At 35.3% G+C, this 22,471-nt stretch overlaps 1 protein-coding gene across 3 annotated transcripts in view; it reads right to left on the bottom strand.

Annotated features, from left to right (window-relative positions):
* Window positions 1-4,091: 4,091 nt before the first annotated feature.
* Window positions 4,092-22,471, bottom strand: part of Dnajc21 (DnaJ heat shock protein family (Hsp40) member C21) — a 28,995-nt gene continuing 10,615 nt past the window's right edge. Inside the window, exons 6-13 of one of the 3 annotated variants that reach the window (XR_007347481.1) lie at window positions 22,180-22,331; window positions 19,027-19,114; window positions 16,639-16,797; window positions 16,186-16,228; window positions 11,638-11,810; window positions 9,644-9,719; window positions 8,738-9,135; window positions 4,092-4,339 (exon numbers count right to left, since the gene is read on the bottom strand). Coding sequence is in view for 1 of the 3 variants with exons in the window: in XM_015496370.2 (XP_015351856.1) it covers window positions 8,971-9,135; window positions 9,644-9,719; window positions 11,638-11,810; window positions 16,186-16,228; window positions 16,639-16,797; window positions 19,027-19,114; window positions 22,180-22,331 (856 nt within the window). In the remaining 2 variants the exon portion in view is untranslated. Of the gene's footprint in view, window positions 5,206-7,252; window positions 9,136-9,643; window positions 9,720-11,637; window positions 11,811-16,185; window positions 16,229-16,638; window positions 16,798-19,026; window positions 19,115-22,179; window positions 22,332-22,471 lie in introns of those variants that run through there. The other 2 variants (XR_007347480.1, XM_015496370.2) reach the window with 2 other exon arrangements.

Consider the following 22,471-nt stretch of genomic DNA (forward strand, 5'->3'; position numbering starts at 1 on the left):
GATCTCAGGTTTCTCCACACTAAATCTGTCCATTCTGTTCTCTCTCTGCTTTCCCTCCCTTTGTGCTGAACTACCGCTGCCACTGTAGTCCCAACCAGCTTGGCTCCAAAGTAGTCTCTCTTCTTCATTTAATGTACTCACTTTGATGTCCAGTATTGAGTTTTAGTGAACTTCCTCTTTCATCCACCTTGCAGAGAAGCATTACTCCTGCTTCTTGAATCTCAAAGTCATGGAGCAATTAGGAATGCAGCCTTCCTCTAGCTAGCCCATCATTTAGCATTCCCTTCACATAATATGGTTTCACACTAACTATAGCTTCCCACATCTTTAAATTTGACAAAAATCTAGTTCCCACACATGCATGAGCCTGCTTCTGGTCTCTGTGTTCTCATCAGGGATATGCTGATCTATACTGGCACCGGTCACACATTGCATCATTGCCACTGCCAGTGCAGCTTCTGAAGATGCCAGGCTGCCAAAGACATGGACTGCAGGCAGACCCCAGAAGCTGGAAAAGGCAAGAGGATGGATCCTCTTCTAAGGCCTGCCAAAAGAAACCAGCCCTGCCAACACTTTGACTTTAGTCCATAACTATTTTAGAACATCTAATCTCCACACTTTCAAGTTAGTAAGCTTACATGGTTTTATATCAACAAGTTTATAGTAATCTGTTGCAGCAGGAATAGGAAATCAATATTACCCTCATTTTACAAATGGCAAGGCTCAGCTCAGTGAGGTTCTGTAATTTGTTTAAGGTCACACACAGGTGCCTGGCATTTGGGATTCAAACCCAGACCCATTTTCTTGCAAAGCTCAAGTTCTTTTTCTCTGAAGGACAATCATCCATTCAATAAGCAATAATTTGGTGAATTATAGGGCAATGCAGGCAGCCTCATGGCAAGTTTTAAATATTTATTTTTATATATGTCTATTCTGGGCTATCCCAGGTGACATTTCCAAAGCAGTTTCCAAACCTCAAGTAAGAGAAGGAACTCATGTTCACAAAGATTTGTCACACTCAGCTGTGCACATCCCTTTTCTGGGAGCTCTTGAGGAAGTTGATTGGGGTTTAGAGACCCAAGGTGGCCCAGGACAGCCTCTTGCAGAAGATCCAGGTTAAGAGGCCCCATGGAATCAAGAGAGATCTGCGATTTGACTCTTCATAGAATGGTGAAGAAAATGAGACCGAAGGAAAACGAGTGAAGACAGACTGGCAATTCAATCCACACACCTTGGTGTACTCTGGGGTGGCAAAGGACAGACTAGGAACAGATGGAGCAAGGATTTAATAGGCATGTGTGTGTCAAGCAGTCTGCCAGCTACTTGCATATGATGTTGTGCTAACCTATGAAAAGGGGGTTATCTCCACTTTAAAGGGGATGGGTGCAGAGTTCTCATGTAATATGCCATTAAAACTTGTAATCCTGGGATTTGAACTCATGTGTATCAAACTTCAAGACCCAGACTCTACCTTGATTTTTTCATCCTGCTCTTATGTACAAATGGAGGGCAAAGCCATCTCTACCTTTTAGCTTGAGCTCCCTAAAGAGATTCCTCACACGTCTCCTTGAGGACTCCATGAGGACTTCCTCCTGTTGTGCATTAAAGGCCCATTGGGAAGCAGAACAATGAAGAAGATAGGAGGAAGCTACTTGGGCTTTGGACACATCTCTAACCTTCTGCAGTTACTGAACCTTGGAAGCCAAAAGGTCTGGGTTCAGAGTCATCACCAGAGAAGCCCCAAGAGCATATCTCTCAGTGGGATCTGAATGCAGAACACACATACCTCAGCTAGGAAGTGGCTGCAGATGGATCTGCCTGCTTTGGATGAGGTAGTTTTTCTTCAAAATCCATGCAGTAAATATATGCCATCTGCATCAACATCACCCTTTAAAACACAATTCAAGGTTGAAGGGACCAATGCATGCAGTACTTTTAAAAAAACATTCAGTGAAAGAAAATTGTCTTGCTGTAGCATTCCTCCCACCCACCCAGAGAGGTCATGTTCCATTTCTGTGGCAGGGAAGGATCCTAAGAAACAAGAGAACTCTCAACATAGATAGCCAAAGGGGCTATACCCTCAAAAGATGCTTCCAGCAGAAGATGTTGACTTAATTCTTATTCAATGAAGGAATCAGGAAGGATCAAAAAACAGATCACACCTTGAAATTATTAAGATATTTTCTTATTTGTGCCAATATTCTGGAATTACATTAAATATCTAAATATTTGGTTGGTCTTGGCTAGTGTGAAAATGGTCTGAGCTTCTGTAAAGCCCCATGCTGCTTATCAGATGGCTGGACAGGATGTTGCCCTGAATCTGTCCCTGATCAAAGCCATCATAAGGAGTGCATCCTAAAGTCACTAGTAGATAAACAAGGGCAAATGTATTTGTTGTTCAGAAGAAAAGGGAATCACTCAAAACTGTTTTCATTGCTTCCACATTAAATTCAAATATTTCTGTAAACTGTATAAAAGAAAATTTCATACTGTGGCCTTATTTGTGGCCATAACAGAATGTAACATTACCTCTCTCATTTAGGTAACTGCGCACATACTGCATATGTTAATCAATCAGAATGAGTCACCATGACAGGAAGTTCAGAAAATCAGTGGCTTCAGAAATAAGGAAGCTTTGTTTCTCCTAAGTACAGAGGAAGGTAGTCTAGGCTCCTGGGGGCCCTTGGAGGATTCAGGTCTAATGTTTTTTTTATACTTATGCTGCTCTGCCCTGGTGAACATCATGATCCCAGAAGGGGGCCAGCCATTCCCTCTTTACTTAAGCTGGCCAAGGAAAGGAGTAAGAGCATACCCATACCTTTAAGGACATGTCACTCAGATCACTGGCCAGAACTGACAGCTAGCTGCAAGGGGAACAATCTCTATATTCTGGGTGGCTTTGTGCCCAACCACAAATCCAGGTTCTCAAAAGAATGACACTGAGAGGGACAATAGCCTGTGCAATGTGTTTATGGATTATCGGGGAGAGGGGAAATAAGTCTACTATCCCTCTCCCACTTTGTGCAAATATATATACTGCTAGTGGAGCATTTGTATTTTTCTAAATGTTTGAAGTGTTTTGTGAGAACTAGAATAACAAACCCTCATGCAGCCCCAATCCCAAATTAACAAACGTTAACATTTTCTTTCAGATTAAAAGTGGGGGAGGGACTCTGAAAATGAGGACCCTTGTGCAGTCAATCCCAATTCCATTCCTTTCCTTCCATTTCCAGAAATGATTGCTTTTTTGAGTGTCTCTTTGGTCTTCATATTTCTATGCTTTGTGTGTGTGTGGCGGGGGGAGACACTGGGGATTGAATTCAATTCAGATTGAATTTAGAGATAGGGTCTCACTGAGTAGATCAGCACCTCACTTTTGCTGAGGCTGGATTTGAACCAGAGATCCTCCTACCTCAGCCTCCCAAGATGCCAGGATGTCTGGCTCTATGCTTTTTTTTTTTTTAATTTTATTTTGTAGTTGTAAATCAACAGAATGCCTTTATTTTGTTTATTTTTATGTGGTGCAAAGGGTTGAACCCAGTGCCTCACACGTGCTAGGAAAGCACTCTGACAGCTCAGCTCTAGCCCCCAAGCTCTCTATGCTTTTTTTCTGTGAATAACAATTGACATAGGATTTCTAAAAACTGCATAAATGGCAGTTTTATCTTCCTTGACAGCTTATTTTCAGTCAAATTTTTTTTCCCCAGGACTATCCACATTTGATATTATTCATTCATTTTTACTGGTCAATTGTTTCCCATCTTATAAATTGGCCACAATTTATTTATCTATTTTCTTGTTAATAGGCATTTAGGTTATTTCCATTTCCTCGGTACAAACAATCCTGCTGTTGGCCGTCTCTTTATACACTCTGCACGGGTTTCTCTAAAGTTCTGCTTCTCAAGCTTTAATGAGCTTGAGTCACCTGAAATATCTTGGTAACTACAGATCTGACTCAGGTCCAAGACAGTGACTGAGAGTTGCATTTTTATTTTTTATTTATTTATTTTTAAGATAACTTTTTCCTTTTTTATGTAGATGCTGAGGATTGAACCCAGTGCCTCACACATTCTAGGCAAGCGCTCTACTGGTGAGCCATAATCCCAGGCCTGTTTTTTTTTTTTTAATAATTATTTTTTAGTTGTAGTTGGACACAATATCTTTATTTATTTTTATGTGGTGTTGAGAATTTTTTACAAAGTGGGGTTCTAGTTATAGGGCATGTACATCATCAACTTTCTCAGACATCATCAAATTGAACAAATTTCACTCCAAATGAAGTGAATGTTTCCATTTCCAAATTCTCACCAACACTTGATCTTGTGAGAATCTTAGCAATCTGAAAGCATGAAACAATAAAGTCACATTTCCCTGATTATTATGATAATGATACTCTTTTCATGGTTTTTAACTATTTAAGCTTTTTTTCCATTTGTATAGTATACCCATTTCTCTAATGCAGCAGTTCCAAGTGTGATCCAAGGGCTCTGAGACACATTTGGCAAGGGTCTGCAAAAGCCCCTCCTTTTCCAATTACATAGCTATGTAAGGCTATATTATCTTCATGTATTTAACTAAAACATATAGAAACGGATTGATTGCTCTGCAGGTAGGAGAGTCCAGCCCTCTTAAGTTAAACATTAAAAAGATTTATAAAATGTAAAACAATGGTATTCTTCTCACTAAACTTTATATTTAGCATGTATTTTTTTTACTTTTAAAAAATTTTCTCAATTTTAATTCTAACACGTATGATCCACATACACAAAAACTCTGGGTTATCAATTTTTTAAAGTATAAAGGGACTGGGAGGTTGTAATGGACATCTGTAATCCTAGCTACTCAAAAGGCCGAAGCAGGAGGACAAGTTCCTTGAACCCAATCTAGTGTCTCTTTAATTATTTAAATAATTAAATAATAGACAAATACATAAATTTGTAAAGGGGTTCAGGACCAAAATGGGTGAGCACTGCTATTCTAACACACAACTGTCATTTCTCACTGATTTGCAGGAGGTTCTTAGGTTTTTCCAGTGTATTCAAGATACTGACCTTGTCAGTTATGTGTACTGCAAACATTTTCTCCAGTCAGCAGCTTGTCTTTTTACTTAAGTGCCTATTGTTCTACGGAAGTTTTAGGTGTGATGCAATCCTATTTACTGTAAATGTTGTGTTTTCATGTCTGATTTTAAAGAAATTCTCTGTTCTGCAAAAATCACAAAGATAATTTATAGATTCTCATTTAAATGTTTTGTTTTTCATATTTAGATCTTTTATACTTGTAATTTGTATTTTGGAAAGGGTGTAGAGTAGTACGTATTATATTTTCACTCTAAAGATAACTCCCCACAATCTGTTAAAAATCCCACATTATGGGATTTTTAACATATGCACAGACGTGTTTCCAGGCTCTCTGTTCTCATCAGAGTTATGCTGACCTACACAGGCACCAGTCACACATTGCTCTAATACCTCTTAATAATGTTCTTTCATATTAACAAATCCAAGCCTCTTCCTTTTATTCCTCAAATTATCTTTCTTCTTCTCCCCCAACCCCCACCCTTTGGTACCAGAGATTGAACCAGGGGTGCTTAACAACTGAGCCACATTCCCAGCTCTGTTTTATTTGATTTAGAGATAGGTCTTCACTAAGTTGCTGAGGCTGGATCTGAACTTGTGATTCTCCAGCCTCAGGCTCCTGAGCTGTTGGGATTACAGGTGTATGCCACCATACCTAAAAAGTTGATTCTTCTTAAAAGTAACCCCCTACCAAGGTTAACAAAGTTTGGAGTGTGATAAAAGGATTACTATGTTGAGAGGCTAAGCAGCATCCCCTAACCAGCTGTGGAGTTCATATCTGTCTGAGCTCAGCTTTCTCTGGAGCAAAAGATCTAACAATCATTTTTTACTTTCCTTCTACAAATCCCAAGAGCCTATAATTTTAGCATTAAGTAAACATTAAGTAAATTAGCTGATGAAGAAAAGGCTAATTGTAATGAGTAGAAATACTTCAACATTGCACATTATTAATAAAGTGAATTTAGGAATTTGCCCATAGGGTCATAAGGTTCTATTTATTGCTTTATGTTGAAAGTTAGGCTAGAATCAGTACCACACCACACAGCATTCTCAAGGTTTTGGGATCCTCTAAAATGAAATTTACTGTAAGAATTAATTTCAGGGACAATTTCTACAAATACTAAAGTAGCTTTCCATCTGAAAATTCTGCAGAGGAAGACTTAAAGAAAATGAAATCTTCTGATAAAATCCTGTAAGTATTATTACAACACAAAAATACCAATATTGCTCTACCAGCAATCAACACACACTCTGATAAGACAGATCTTCTAAAAATTCATGCACCGTGGAGCTCTTTCTCCTTTGTGACCCAAGTCAAGAATTAGCAAAATCACTTTTTTTTTGGGGGGGGGGCTAATTCTTGACTTTGTTCACAAAGGATATTGTCCTATTTTGAAATAGGGAAAGTCTAAATGGGTTTTATAGAAGCCTAAACTCTTGCTCCATTGAAGACTCATAGGGGGAAAAAAAAAAGAGGATTTTCCTTAACTCTCTTCTCCCAGAGTCAATGTTATCTTCACATCTGAACCAAGTTACATCAAGATAGTTGCTACTGACCCTTAATGAAATCAATGCAAAATATGTGCTCCTGTATTTTAGAATATGATTTTGCCTCAAACAAAACTGCCACTGATTCACCAAAAATATTATTTTACCCCTGGCATCATATGTATGTTCTTGTTTTCTTCTTCAGATGTAGATTTAGGAAACAAATTCCTTTAAAACTGCATGCACACATGATTTAATGTGCACACTTCTATCTGCAAATATTTTAATTAAAAAAGATTTAATTCATTTAAATTGGGCAGTATTTTGTATAAAGCTTTTGTTTTAAAAATTGTTTTCATATATACTATTTTATTTGCCTTCATAATGATCCTGTATGATGAATGGAGATAATACTATTATACTAAGCAATTTGTTGTAATAAGGAAAATGAAGAGAGGATTTATCATCATCATATCAGATTAGAGACACGATCACTAACTTCCAATCACAACTGATGAAGATCTTTTGAAAAGTAAGGTTGATTTTTTTTTTTTTTTGGTCAAACTGAGTAACAGTGACAAGTAACTCCAATCAATACTCACACGAAGCAAAAACAAATTAAACACAAGCATGGCCAATACAGAGGAAAGCAAAGAAGGTTTAAAGAACATTTATAAGCCACTCTCTGCCCTTTAAAATATCTTTATATTTTTTTCACTATATAATAATATGTGACTTACATGTGCTTCTATTTACCTACATTCCTATTCATAATTATGACCAACTTTATTAGATAGTGTTCAAATGAAGTCTGGGAGGAAAAGATCAGAATATACAAAACTGGCTAGTATTGCCCCTGAAAGATGGAGAAAGTTGGGGAAAGAACAATTGCAAGGAATTAATAATAGTAGTTAAAAACAGAAAAGTAATATGGCTAAAAAACAAACAAACCAAAACCCCAAATCTTTAAATACAAAAGAAAAAAAAATTAAGACTCAAATGCATATTTTTAAATCAGTAACAGAATCAATAACCAACACTATACATAAAGCTATCAGAAAAGACCTTGCTATTGAGGACTCTTAGTATTTCAGAGCTTACACATATTAACATTTCCTTCATTTGAAGATTTGAGGATATAAGATCAGGAATAATCACATGAAACAGAAAATACACATTTCAAGCTGGTGAGTTTAAAATCACTTTCAAGACCAATTTAAAGAACGGAGTATTTAATCTATTCTAAACTTGACTCACCACTTATTTATATTGTGTATTTGGTCACACACAGTTATAATGATTCTCTAGCTTCTTTTTTATTTTATATTCACCACTGCTACAGAGTAGATGGCTTTCAAGTATCTGCCCTATCAAATCATCTTTCATTAAGAAAGCTTTTTTTCATTGAATGATGAAAAGAAAAAAAAAAAAACAAGAAAGAAACTCAATGAAGAACAAATCCTTTGTTAAGGAGTCAGTAAAATTTGGAAACATCTGCTTGCTACCTGTTACGTTCATAAACATCACCATGTCTATGGAGAAAGTGCCAGTTAAACTGATTTGCCTCTACCTCTACAATTCAAATCAGAATTAAAAAACAAAAAAAAATGTATCTTTTGGCAGTACGAAGGGTTGAACCCAGAGCCTCACACATGCTAGGCAAGTGCTCTACTAATAAGTTACATCAAAAGCCCTTTTTATTTCATTTTGAGACAGGGTCTTGGTAAATTGCCCAGGTTAGCCTTTAACTTATGACCCCTCTTCCTGCCTCTGCCTCCTGAGTAGTGGGGATTACAAGTGTGCCACCACCATACTAGGCTTTAAGATATTATTCCTGAAACACAATCATACATGTTTAATTAGTTCCCACCTATCATTGTCCTTGAGGAAAAAAAAGAACAGAGTACTTGACAATTGCTTATTTAAAAATAATTTAAAAGTCAGAACTGGAGTCATGGTGTCAGGTGGAAAAGAAACCTAGGGTGATTTTTAAACGATCTGAGTTTTTGACAGATTACAAATCAAAATTTAAAAGCAATAAACAAATAAAAATACATAGTGTGAAATTCACAAAATGAAGGAAAAAGGGGCATTTGTGTTAAAATAATTTAATTCTCCCTGTACATCTCTGTTCACGTGAGAAATCAAGGTACACACTTTACAATATTTACCTGTTTTGAGACATTCAAGTCAATTCAGACGGCAAAAGTAGAATTCAATCACTAGTGAAATGTTTAAAAATATATATATTAAACAAAAAAATGTCTTTATAAGATAAAAAATAATCTTCCACAATGCAATAAATTGAAGATCACTGAAATTTTAACTCTTTAGATGATTTCAGTTCAGTTTTTGGTTTCAAAATTTAGAGACAGTTTAAAAAAAAAGTGTGTTGGCAGAATTTCTATCTGTTTTTACGTTTCTCTTTCTTGCTTCGACTACTTGTTACACTGGTTAAAGATGAAGATGGAGGTGCTCTTGCATGACCGGTAGCTTTCAGATGGTCAAAAAGTTTATTCCGGGATGGAAATTCACTATGGCAGGTTGTACAGCTGATAAGAATATCACTCTGAGAAGGGGAACAAAACATAAATAAAACAAGTGTTATCACTTGAGAACAGTGTTTAAACATAAAATATCTTCAAAATACAACTTAAAAAAAAAAAAAAAAAAGCTACCAAAACAGGTTCACTGAAAGCAGATATTCCTGGAATTTAAATCTCATCAACTAATACCATCAGCTCTAAGCATTCTGAGATTTTCAATGGCATGCACCACACAGACTAGAGAACTTATATTTATGCTTCATAATTAATCATCAGAATTTGATACAGAGTTTAGATTATAATATAAAATAGTACCTATTCTAGTATCTAGTATTTCTAATGTACTTCTCATTTAGAAGAAAAAAATGATAGTAGTAGATATATAAATTCTGCCTTCAGCATGCAAAACCATGATGGATCCACATGTTGCAGATTGTTGGGGAAGGATTAACCCCATACACATTTTTATCTTTAGGACATTATGCTGCTCAAACAAGACCCACCAAAGATGTGAATATGGTTTTGACCTACCAGTATTTGTGGTTCAGCAGGTATTTTGACAGTTTTTTTCACATCTTTGGTTTTCTTTCCTTTGGGCTTAGGAACACTGGAAAATAAATTATTTAGCATAATACAAAATAATGTACCCTTTTTAATTGTCATCTTGCTTCAAGAACAATCAAAAGATGAGATGTACTTTAAAGGCTAGTTCATTAATTTTAATGGCTAATTTAATCTTCACATGGTCACTAAGCAGCTTTAAAAAGTACCTGCAGAGATTAAATTAAATAACAAATTTGGCACAAAAATTAAGTAATTTACTTAAAATAGTTGAAACAAAAACAAAAATAATACCTCTAAAATATCTCCGAATATTTATACAGTGTATTTTAATAAAAAGCAAACCATCTTCATAACCAGTCAGAAGTAATGATGATCTATGATATTAAGTGCGGTTGCATAAAAAACATCAAGTTCTCGAGCCTTATCATTCAATAATTTCATGGCAATATAAAGACATTATAATGCATTTTTCATAAAATTAAAATTTTCTCCATGTAGGAAATTTACTTTCATTAACAAATGAAATGGGCTTTCCCCTGTACCCTTTAAACCAGAAACTGCCTGACAGAGCAGTCAGGGTTTTCCTGTTCTGCTTGAACTCTGAATATTTCTCTACACAATTTCCTCTATGAATCTTAAACAGTTGGATACAATACTTTTATTTTATTTATTTATTTTTATGTAGTGTTCAGGATGGAACCGAGGGCCTCGCATGTGCTTGGCAAGCACTCTACTGCTGAGCCACAAGCCCAGCCCCCATATACAAACAGTTTTTAATGAAGCACTTTTCACTAAGTAGCCAGAGTGTCTACACACTGCAGAGAAACAGCAGAGCCCCTGCAGAAAGGTCTCAGAGTTAGGAGACCAGTTGAAGGGTGGAGTGGTAATGCATCTATCTCAAACCTACCATTTCTCAGCTCTACTTCATGGCCCACTCCTTGTACCCACCAAGCAGCCCAAGATCCCCTACAAGACACTCAAACCTCATGGAGACAGATGTTCTAGGTGCTTTCAAGTGACTAATCGGGCAGAAAGGGATTAACTGCCAGCTTTTCCACCTATCAGCTCTTGTCTTTGGACAAGTTAACCTGAGATTCAGTTCTTCTCATTTGTCAAATAGGAACAAACACCTAGCATCTACCAGCTGTGTTGTTCCTTGTCCTCCTTTTCTACACAGAGAGCCTCAGTCATGTGTTTCTCTTTCACACTACTCTTTCTGAATTCCCCACACCCCTAAGTGCACTCCACTGCCCTATCACTTCAGCTCCAACATTGAGCTTTTTCACTTACTCTGCCACTTTACTCTTGTACTTAGACTTTAGCTGTTTTCTAAGAGAACAAAAACCTGAGGCTACTGTTTAAATCCTTCCTCAAGGAATAAGAAACAACTCTGTATTCTAGAGGAACAGATAAGGATGGGGACAAGGAAGTCAGACAAGAAGCTAGGAGAAGGACTAGATCTCTTCCCTGAGTAAGACTTTCCTCTAATCCACCACTGAGAATTCTGGCAGCACCAGGACTCCAGGGTTTCTTTTAGCAGGAAGACCCAAGCTGCTGACCTGTACTCTGACAATGCCATGGGGCTGAACACAGCATGCTGTCCCAAGCATGAAGATTTACTTGGTAAAGCTCGAGGGGAATCAGGGTGGGGAAATAGACTCAAAGGCAGTCTTGGTCTCATTTGAATGTCAAGGCCAAAATAAAAACAAGGGCAGTGCAAGGAAAACTGGAACTGAATCAGTGTTTCTGGTCATGTTGCTGAACTGTCTGTGACCATAGTACTACAGGATTCTGTTTCTAACAAGCCTGACTCATTCCTCTGTCTCTTTCTCTCTCTGTGTGACTCTATATCTATGTACAGTTTACACCTATCTTATTCATGGAAAGGAAATTTTGATATATAAAAGTTATCTTTATCATCAAATTCAGTAATTAGAAAATAATATGCAACTCTCACTTACCTTTTAGCTTCACTTTTTGGATCATCACAAGGTTCAATGGTCTCTGTGACATTGACATTTTCTTGGGGACTATCTTCTAATTTTTTGGCACTGTCTTGATTTAAGTTGATATTTTCTGGATCAACCTTTATTCCTTCTCCAGGTCCATTTTCATTACAATTGTCATCATAATTCTAGGTGAGAAAATATACATGCCATTACAAAACAAATATATCTAATACTGATTTCTTATATTATCAAATAGTTATAATAAATTGATAAATGTCCCCATATACTCTAGTAGGTAGATTTCAGGAATTAAAAAGGAGAAGTAGGTACATCAGGCAAGGAGTAGCTCCACTTCAGAGACCTTTAGAATATCGTTCTAAAATACTCATTTAATTATATAAAAAAAATTAGCAAAAATGGAAGAGAGAATTTTACATATTATGTCCAATCACAATTTAATGAGGTATATAGCATTTACATTTTTCCATGTTTTCTAACTGATTAGCAATGAGCAACTATTTTTTTATAGTTAAAAAACAAAACATTTAAAAGTGTAAATATTATCCCTAATTCTAACTTTAGAGATTACACCCATGAGCTTATGAATGTAACAACAAAAAAATTTTTATAGGTGAAATGATTCGGTTATGAGAGGTGGAACCTAATCAGTGGATTAATCCACTGATGCTGATTAACTGGGTGGTAACTGTAGGCATGTATAGAGTGGTTGGAGGAAGAAGGCTATTGCTGGCACAACTTTGGATTTTATATTTTGTCTCTGGTGTATACAACTCTCTGCTTCCTGATATCATTTCTTGATCTGCTATCCTCCACCATGCCCTTCTGCTATGATGTTCTGCCTCACCTCAGGCCCAGAGTTATGGAGTTGGCTAACCATGAACTAAATCTCTGAAAATGTGAGCCAAAATAAACTCTTCTTCCTTGCAGTTTTTCTTGTTGGGTATACTGGTCAGTTACTCAAAAGATGACTAAAACAGAATTTGGTAACTGACAAGCGGTGTCATTACTATAACTGACCCAACCACATGGTTCAGAAGCCTTTGGAGCTGGTTTTGGGGTGAGGTGGGGGAAATTTTGAAAAGTTTAGATATAAAAAATTGGAAAAGTTTTAGAATGTTATAAGTAGGCTTATGGGCAATTCTAGTTGGAGCTGAGAAGACCAGAATGCTCACAGAACTGTGGACAGTAAAGACTGGGCTCATGGGGTCTCAGAAGAAGAGACTCTACTAGAAATTGAACCAGAGGCCATTCAAGTTATGTTCTGGCAAAAAAGTTATATACACCTTGCCCATGTACTGAGATTTTTTATAAGGTTGAATTTAAAGATGATGTGCTAATTATTCTGGCAGAGAAAATTTCAAGGCAGAACAGCATTCAGGTGGTGGCATGGATATTGCTAGAAGCTTTTTAGATAAGTTTACTGTGATTAAGAGCAGAAAACAGACAGAAAAATCTGAAAAACTTTGGAGTTCTCGTGGGGATTCCCGGAGAGTTCCCATTGGTTGGGGAAGTGCGGGAACTCCAAAGTAGCAGGCCAAGGAGGACAGTAAAGGTCTAATATACAACCAAATCAATCCAGCATCATCTTAATGGCTTGCCTCTCAACCAATACTATTGGCAAAATGCCAGGGGCCATTCCGACTTGGCTATGGCTCTCAGCAAGCATCCAAGAATTTGCCTTGAGTCTCAAATGAGATTTTGGACTAGAACTTTTGGGCAAGGCTGAAACTGTTAAGACTATGGGAACGCCTGTAAATGGACTAAATGCATTTTGCATTGTGAGACAGGCATGGACAAAAAAAGGGAGCATGGACAGACTCTTATAATTTACTTTTGAGGAAGGAGTTCAGAAGTAATGTGTTCAAATTTTAGTTACACCAAAGCTCAAGTATAAGACAATGCAAGAATTTTCATATGTGACATGATCTAACAAGAGGTGGAACCTAATCAGTGCATTAATCCACTGATATGGATTAACTGGGTGGTAAATGCAGGCAGGTAGGGTGTAGCTCAAGAAAATACTTCGGGATAAGCCTTCAGGGATTTGTACTTTGACCCCGAAGCAGCTCTTTCTCTCTGCTTCCTGGTTGCCATGTCCTGAGCTGCTTTCCTCCACCATGCTCTTCTGCCATTAATGTTCTACTTCATCTTAGGCTCAGAGCTGGCAAACTATGGATGACTCCTCTAGGTGAGCCAAACTAAACTTTTCATCCTTTAAATTTTTCTACCTGGGTTTTTTTGGTCATAGTGAAAAAAAGCTGACTAAAACAATGAAAATCGTCTACAACATTCATTCATCCAATACATTTGGCATCTCATTTTATAATTCTTGCCTGAACCATTTATTATACTGGTGATTACAGAACAGTGATTTTCTATCTCTATTACTTATGCCACTTAAATTTGTACTAGCTCATATTTTTCTATAATAAAGTTTTCCCATTTCCATTTTCCCAACCTTTTTGTAAACTCAATATAGATACATGAATTTTTTTAATAAAATCAATATGTAAAAATCTATCACCATTATTTCTTTTTATGACTCAAATTTTCTCACATTGGCAAGTTCTGTAAGCAGGGTCTTAAGGACTGATGACATATCCCTATGAGCTTTTTAGCACTTCCTTAGTTTCTAGTGTTAAGTGTTCTAGGCTCACCTTCTTTATCTCAGTCACGGAATCATCCATTTCTCCAAAAACCAAGCCTGCCTTTCTTTGTCAGAGAAAAGGAACTTAGAAACCAAGATGTGGGTGCTAACTTTGCTCATTGCCGAGGGATGTCACTACTTCTAGTTCATTGCTGTTTTAAATCATGAACTCCTACCAACATCTCCAATTCCAATCTTCCTCTCTTTTCCTTAATTTGAATTTATATTTCTTTTCTACCACAGAGAATCTAGTTTCTAACAGTATAATATATTTATCCACTATCTCTGTCCTATAATATAAAAGAGTTTCAGAAATACCTTATTAATACTACCAAAACCCAACTAAATTCAAGACTTAGTTTCTTTGCAGCTAACTTTATCTTTTGACTATTATCTCATGAGTTTAGAAAGTGCTTGTGTTCAAAATTCAAAACTTAGCAACCACACTGAAAAGTTGAACTAATCCTTTTTTGTCAGAATCATTTGTTTCTATTTACATTCAGTTTTAGTCCTTTAGGTTTGAGGGCTTTGTTTTATAATTCTTTTTGGTTTATCCAACTGGTTTTGTTCTTACTGTTATTTAATCATACAAAAAACCTTCCCAATTTGGAGTGCCAGAATTATACTTGCTGCCTGCTTCTCTTTGGTCCATCAGTACATGTCTCTACACTGCCTTCCACTTCAAGAGAGCTTAGAAAATACCAGGAAAAGTGCTACATACAGAACACTTATCTGAACCTAACATAATCAGAAATTGTAAACAAGAGGTGCTATAAAGAAATATTAGCTATGGAAGGAAAAAAATGGAGTAGTCACTTGAAGCATTTTGTCAATTAAGAAAATACTAACACAATAGAACCCATTCTCCGTGAATTATAACAGGCTTGTGTTAAGTATAAATTCTTCTTTGCTATAAACTCTGTCCTTATTCTAGTGGTATTCACTCATATAAAGAAAAGAGAAAATGTTCTAAACTAGTGATTATAGGGTCTTTGAGTGAATGATGGTACAAGTAAATTTATTAAAAGAATATATGATTTGCTATGCTGATTTATAACTGAAGCAAAAAAAGTTCCAAATTACAATTTAAACAGTGATTTATTTGTACCATATATCATTTTTGGAATAGGAAAGTGATAAAAACTACCTAATAGATTATTATAACCATTTGGATAAATAAGCCAAATCTAAACTTATGAGAAATTATTAATAGATTACCTAAATGTTTTTAAAAAACATTTACTGCTTATTAATATAACTAAGTTATATTAAAATGACACAAAATCAATCCAATTTGCTTTAGAACTACCAAATATCATTACTAAAATGGACAAGCTTGCAGTTTTTACAGGTTCCAGAGTCATCCATAAGATTGTGTTTGGCATGTGTAATGACACCATAATACTAAAGAATAATACTATAAACTGATTCTGAATACCAACTGTGAAATATTTAAACTTCTGAGTTATAGAAATATTTTCTCAATATATCATTATGAGTTTTTAATCAAATGTTCCTTCTGCAATATTTCATTGATGTTGTTAGCAGAATAAAATTAGAAATATAATGATATTCTTAGCTTTAGATTTTAGGTGACTTGAAAGTCCAATCATCAGATGTATCCACACTTTTTTAATATGGCACTCAGATAATTCTTACCAGGAGAGTTATACATATGAAAAATTTAAACCTGAAACAGCAATTTAATTACATATATAGAAGGGGGGACGCAAGGGATAAAGAAAATACTTTCACTTCCTTTTAATCAATTTGATAACCAATATAAAATTATGGAATAAACCTACTCTCTTTAATACAAGCTAAATGGAATGAATGAAAGTTCTGTAACTTTATAAATGATATTTAATGTTAATAAAACCTTTTCAACATACCTGTGCCGGTTTTTGTTTCTTTTTCTTCTGTTTTTTAGAAAGCCTAAGAGCAAATATACATAAAAATGTTAAACAGTTGACTTTGTGAAAACTCACCAAGTGAAAGGAAGAAAATACTGAAATGAAATATTAGTGGTAAAGAAATATTTTAAAATATTTAATATTGTAAAGCACTAAAAATAAAAGCAAAATATTCATATTGTAACTTTTGAGAACAGCAGCAGTGGTTAAATGGTTGCCTAAGTATGAAACTGCTTTTAATATTGTCATAACATATTCTGTAAAAATTAGATCTGACATCCTGTCTTTACCCACTTCAACCCGATGAAGTTCCATCAACTATAAGGGACTGAAAAAATATTAGCATAACAGAAAATTTTTAAGACAAAATAGCATTTAAATAATCTCTAAATGTGACAAATATATCTAGTGAAATTTAATATTAAAAAGTACTTTTGCTTTGTTGTGTCTTCTATTTCTTCCTCGGAATTGGCATTCAATAGATTTTCATCTATATGAGATCCTGAAAAATTTTCTTCTTCTTCCTCCAATTGTTGTTTTAACAAGGCAACCATTTCCCGATGCTTCTTTGACTTTTCATGATTCTTCATGCTGAAAGAAGAATCTGATATGAGTAGCTGTACTAATGTTCATATATTCTCAGGGAAGTTGCTGGATGATTGCAACCAAGTTGAAATTGCCATATGTTTGGAATTTTTTTTACAGAGCAACAGAAGTTGGTCAGGACTGCCCAGATATTAAGGCCTCTGGGATCTCAGCACTCCCCTCATTTTCTTCCTTTTTAATTTTTATATATTTTTTTCCTTCTTTTCTTGCAAAATTCTCTATTTGTTATTTTCTCTTAATGCATGATTTTGTACCTTTATTTCAAGAAAATATTATTTTTATGAATAAAATAAAACAAAAAACATTGAACAAAAGAAACTATCAGAACAAAAAGGCAAGCAAAATATTTGTCATATATATATTTTTCAATTCTTGAAATTAAAGCTTTCTCCACAATTTCCTTTTAATCACTAAGTATTTGCTAAAAGTGGCTTCTGTATTTCAGGCCATGCTACAGTCTTTCAGGGATCACTGAAAATGGAAAGATAAACATTCTAACTTCAAAAGGAATACCCCTAGAGTAACAGTGATATGAAGGCTTGAAGGACAAAAGTAGTTTACTTTCTTTTGCTTTTTCAACAGCTGGTTTTCACCTTCTCAAGCGGAGTCTACCTTCTCACTCCTACTACCCTGAATCTAAGTTCAAACACATGTTTGAAACTGTACAGAATGCTATTTCAATGTATCTACAGGGAACTAAAAAACATTTCACAAAATAGACCTCACAATATTAGAGTTAGATATACTAGAATGTAGGAGAGTTAGGCCTAGGATATAATTCAATAATAGTGCTTGCCTTGTATGCAAAGAACCCTGGGTTCCAACCCCAGCACTGAAAAAGAAGAGGAAAGTAGGACACCTGTGTCACTCAGTACTTCATGTCATCTGTTCAGACTTTTGACTTCCCAAATTTTGATTACTACTTTTCCTTCCAAGTAAAATTCTCCTTCAGAACAAAGCCCCTTGGATAAATTAAGATATAATCACTGTATTATAAGTAAGTGCTCAAAATGATAAGGTCATGTCAAAAAGACATAAGAAGCTGGCCTGAAGGAATTCTGAGCACATCTATAAATATGTGATCACACTGACAAAAATTTACAAATTCAATAATAAAAGAAAATTAATAATAAATACATAAATAAGGTAGATAAATGGGGGGAAGAGAGGGTGCTTGTTTTTACAAGAGAACACCAAATGCTGATTAATAAATGCAGAAGGAGCAGAAAAGCATCATTTGGCAACCAACACAAGGAAGACTTGTAAAGGTCGAGTATTCCTTATCCAAAATAAACATATCGTATCGTAAGATATCTTGGGGATGGGATCCAAGTTTAAACACAAAATTCAGCTATGTTTCACAAACATCTTGTACAAATAGCCTGAAGGTAATTTTATACAATATGTTCAATGTGCCTGCATTTTGACTAGGTCCGTTGCAAGAAAAGAGGTGCAGAATTTTCCTACTTATATCTGCACTCAAAATTTTTGTTTAGGATTTGGGAGAATTTCAGATTTTGAATTTTCAGATTAGCGATACTCAACTCATGCAAGATGAAAATTGTCAATGGACGCTACATTTGTGGGGATTTCTCCCTACAGATTAAACATGTTTCTAAGGAAAATTTTTGCAAGGGAAAAAAGTACTAATTCTGCAATAGAAAAACTGAATAACACCTTGATTAGGTAATCAAAATGATCACCAATGAAGAGGTGACTTTGTGTGTCCCCAGATATGAACCCTTAAGAATGTTATGAAGTATCCACCTGGAGATGCACAACTGGAGTCTAATTGTGAAGTAGCAAACCCTAAATAAGAGAACCCTTAAGAATGTTATGAAGTATCCACAGTTTGGCAGTTTAAAGTTCCTAGGCTGGTATTAACAACATCCATGGAACAGCAATGGTTGGACATTTGATGCCAATAATGGGGATAGATGATTGCAATCTAGCCTCCTCAACTGTATGACTATGTCTTGTCTCAACAAGCAGAACTTCTTTCTGGAAACATCATGTGTGTTTAAAAAGCAGATATTACATAGGAATAATGAGATGAATGACAATTGGTACAACAGGCTTAACTACTGGTACAAAAACTTCTTTCTTCCCAGTAGGGGTTAGTGATCTACTGCTGTAAGCAAAGTCTTTTAAGGACATTCAAAGTGTTACATTTTACCTCAAAAGAAAAGGTGAGTTCAATGATATTAAACTTACGCCTTTTCTGTCTTGAAAGATTTGTCACATGCTGGGCAGTAAAGGTCATCATAAAGCTCAGTATCCTCCGCCTCATCACTATCTTTACCTAAGAGAGGAAAGCCTATGGTAAGAATCCTATTTGGTTAGAATACAAACCTAAAGTAACAAATGATAAATGAATCTAAAACAAAAATAAAAACAAAAACAAAAGCAAACCAACCATAGGCTGTCAGGACTTGAATTGGTCTTTCAAAAGCAACAAAAGCTTTCAAATAAATCACCATATTTTACACATTCTTTTCATAAATATGCTCAGAAGATTCAGAAAATCTGTGAATCCTACGTGGGAACTCAGTGTAGAACATCAAACGCCATTTTAATATTCAACCACAAAGCAGGTTTTTCAACACAGGTTTTTTACAACTGTGATCTACTCTGATAAGCTTAAACTTAGCTTACCACAGTCCATTATTACTGAACAGGTCTTAAAACAGTATATTATATGGAAAAGTTTAAACATTTTCTTTACAGCCCTTTTTATAAGCTTGAGGTTTTATTAAAAACAGAATAATTACTATCATTGTAATCCCATGAAATCCAAGTGACTAAGGAGCTCAAATGGAATTCTTCCAACAACAATCCCATATTCTACTTTTTAGGAAATAAAAAATAAATTAATGCCATTTGGGATTTATTATTACCAATAATAAAGATCCCAAGGTATCTCTTTCATATTCTACATTCTGGTTCTTTATAAGTAATGTTAATATAAGTCTGAAGAACTACTCACTGAAGTCACAAATAACCAAAATACATCCTATTAGGGTTAATGTCCAGGACAGTAGTTCCCCTTAACCACAGGATTTATTCCAAAACCTTTGGTGGATACCTGAAAACACAGATACTACCAAATTATATAAATGAATGCCTTTTCCACCTTAACCAAGCACTTACTACAAACGGTGGCTATAACTTTGCAGTTTGAAATTGAATAGTAAAACTAGTATGGATTGTTTTTCTTCTTTACAATTTCATAGTTACAAGATTCATTCTTACTTGATTGAGTTCTTAGTAATCTCCGCACGACTTTTTTCCTTTCCTTAAATCAAAAATTTCCACCTTTTATTTTATTTATTTATTTATTTACATTTATTTATTTAGGTACCAGAGATTGAAGCCAGGAGCACTTAACCACTAACCACATCCCCAACTGTTTTTTTTTTATTTAGAGCTAGAGTCTCACCAAGTTGCTTAAGACCTCACTAAGTTGCTGAGGCTGTCCTTAAACTTGAGATCCTCCTGCCTCAGCCTCCTGAGTTTCAATGGGATTACAGGCAACTTTTCATTTAAAGAAAGCACTTTATTAAGGCTTTTATTTGGCATATCATAATTGCCAGCATTGTTAGTCTTGCATTTTGGGATGATTATTAAAGGGATGATTCCCTTTCCAAATGGGGTGAGACAGAATTGTGCAAAATGTTATCACACTACTAAGATTAATGCACAATTTAAAGCAAGTTATTTATATAATTTTCCATTTAATATTTTCAGACCACAGCTGACCAAAAGTAACTGAAATAATGGAAGGTAAAATCAAAGTGGAACCTACTGCACGTGGTGTTATTTTCCAATTATGTGTGTACTTTCAAAATATCATATATGTGAAATAATCTTCAATTAATCCGTTAATTTAGAATGCTGGATTTGAAGTAAAAAAAAAAAAATCTACATCTCAAAGTGGGTTATGTTCTCAGGTTTATGCCAATCTCCAGACTCCTACTTTCCTCTTCAGTAAAATGGATATAATTTCATTGGCAAAATCTACATTTAAAGGGTACTTCATGAGGATTAAGTGAGATCTTGTATATAAAAGGAAAATTATAGTATTTGCTGTTAAATGGATGGAACTGGAGACTATCATGCTAAGTGAAATAAGCCAATCTCAAAAAAAACCCAAAAAAAACAAAGGCTGAATATTCCTCTCTAGTATGTGGATGCTAACACACAATCAGCATGTGTCTGGGGGAGAAGAAATTCACTGGATTAGACAAAGGGAAATGAATGGAAAAGAAGAGGGATGGAAGTAGGAAAGGCAGTAGAATGAATCAGATATAACTTTCCTACACAACCCGTGTTAACGCCACATCGTGTATAACTACAAAAATGGGAAGATACACTCCATGTATGTATAATATGTCAAAATACATTGTCATGTATAACTAAAAACAAAATATAAAAATTTTTTTTAAAAATGACCTTATAAAGTATAAAGCTGTGAATTAGGACATTTCACATTTATAAAGTGCTTTATAATTTTCAAAGCACTTTTTCACATACTATTTCTGATTCACTAATAAAACACTTCATTTCCTAATCATTTTGAATGAATAAAAATTTGTCATTTTATCGTTCAGGCTACTAGTAAGAAAAAAATCACATTCACAGCTATGTGAAATTAGTAAACTATTTATATAATTTGGTTTTATTTATGGAAATGCCAGAGGCAGTGTGGAAAATCAGATATACAGCTATTCTCAAAAATGCCAAAACCTCACTTTTGGCGTAGTTACTTGCTTATGCTTTAATGATAGAGGCACAGAAAATATTCTGGGACACTAAGAGGAGCCTTTCTACAAAGTTAGAAGAAAGAGAAATAATTAATACATACCACACAGACTTTTGCACAAAATACGCTTTTCTGGAAATAACTGCTATTACAACTTGACCTACTGTTTAACTGCATTTTCTTTGAAAGGCCAGTCAGTCACACTTCTGAATATGCTCACCTGTCATTACATTTAAGCAGCCCGAAATGCAAGTCATTTAGATTACAGACAAAGTAACTTATAAACAAACTACCTGAACTAGACTGCTTCAATAGAGTACCTATGTGAGACCCATACAATTATTTTTAATTAAAAAAATTAAATTAAAAATTGGGAGATGTTCCATAAAATCCAGATTTCCAGCTTTACTTAGAAAGCAAACAAAAGAATGAAAACTCTGGCACAGTACTGGCAATAATCAGCTGGAACTCAAGCATCCTCTGGGTTTTCCCTTCCCTACTGTCCAATTCCTGGGTCCCTTTACTGGAACTTGTAGTGTTCTGAGTGTACATCCTTGCACACAATAAAATTTATTTCCCAAAATTTGTTAGTCAATAAAAATTACCATCTTGTCCATCTTTAAGCTCATGCTGCTCCATTTCATTATCATCTGATCCATCTCCAAACTCCTTTTCATATCGTGCTTCCATCTCCCGGAGTTCCTTCTCCAAATCGGCCACGGTCATCCAGCTCTGTTCTCTGTACTGTTCTGCCAGTCTAGATTCACAGAACAAAGCCTTACTCTGACAAGCATATCTCTACAAGGGTTTTACTCGTTTCTTAGGCTTAAAAATCTATCCCCTAGAGACCTTCTTCCTCCCGAGCTGTAATGCTTACAAACCTAAACCCTGTGCTTA

Source organism: Marmota marmota, unplaced genomic scaffold (genome assembly GCF_001458135.2).
Source record: "Marmota marmota marmota unplaced genomic scaffold, marMar, whole genome shotgun sequence".
In the NCBI taxonomy this organism is placed as follows: domain Eukaryota; kingdom Metazoa; phylum Chordata; class Mammalia; order Rodentia; family Sciuridae; genus Marmota; species Marmota marmota.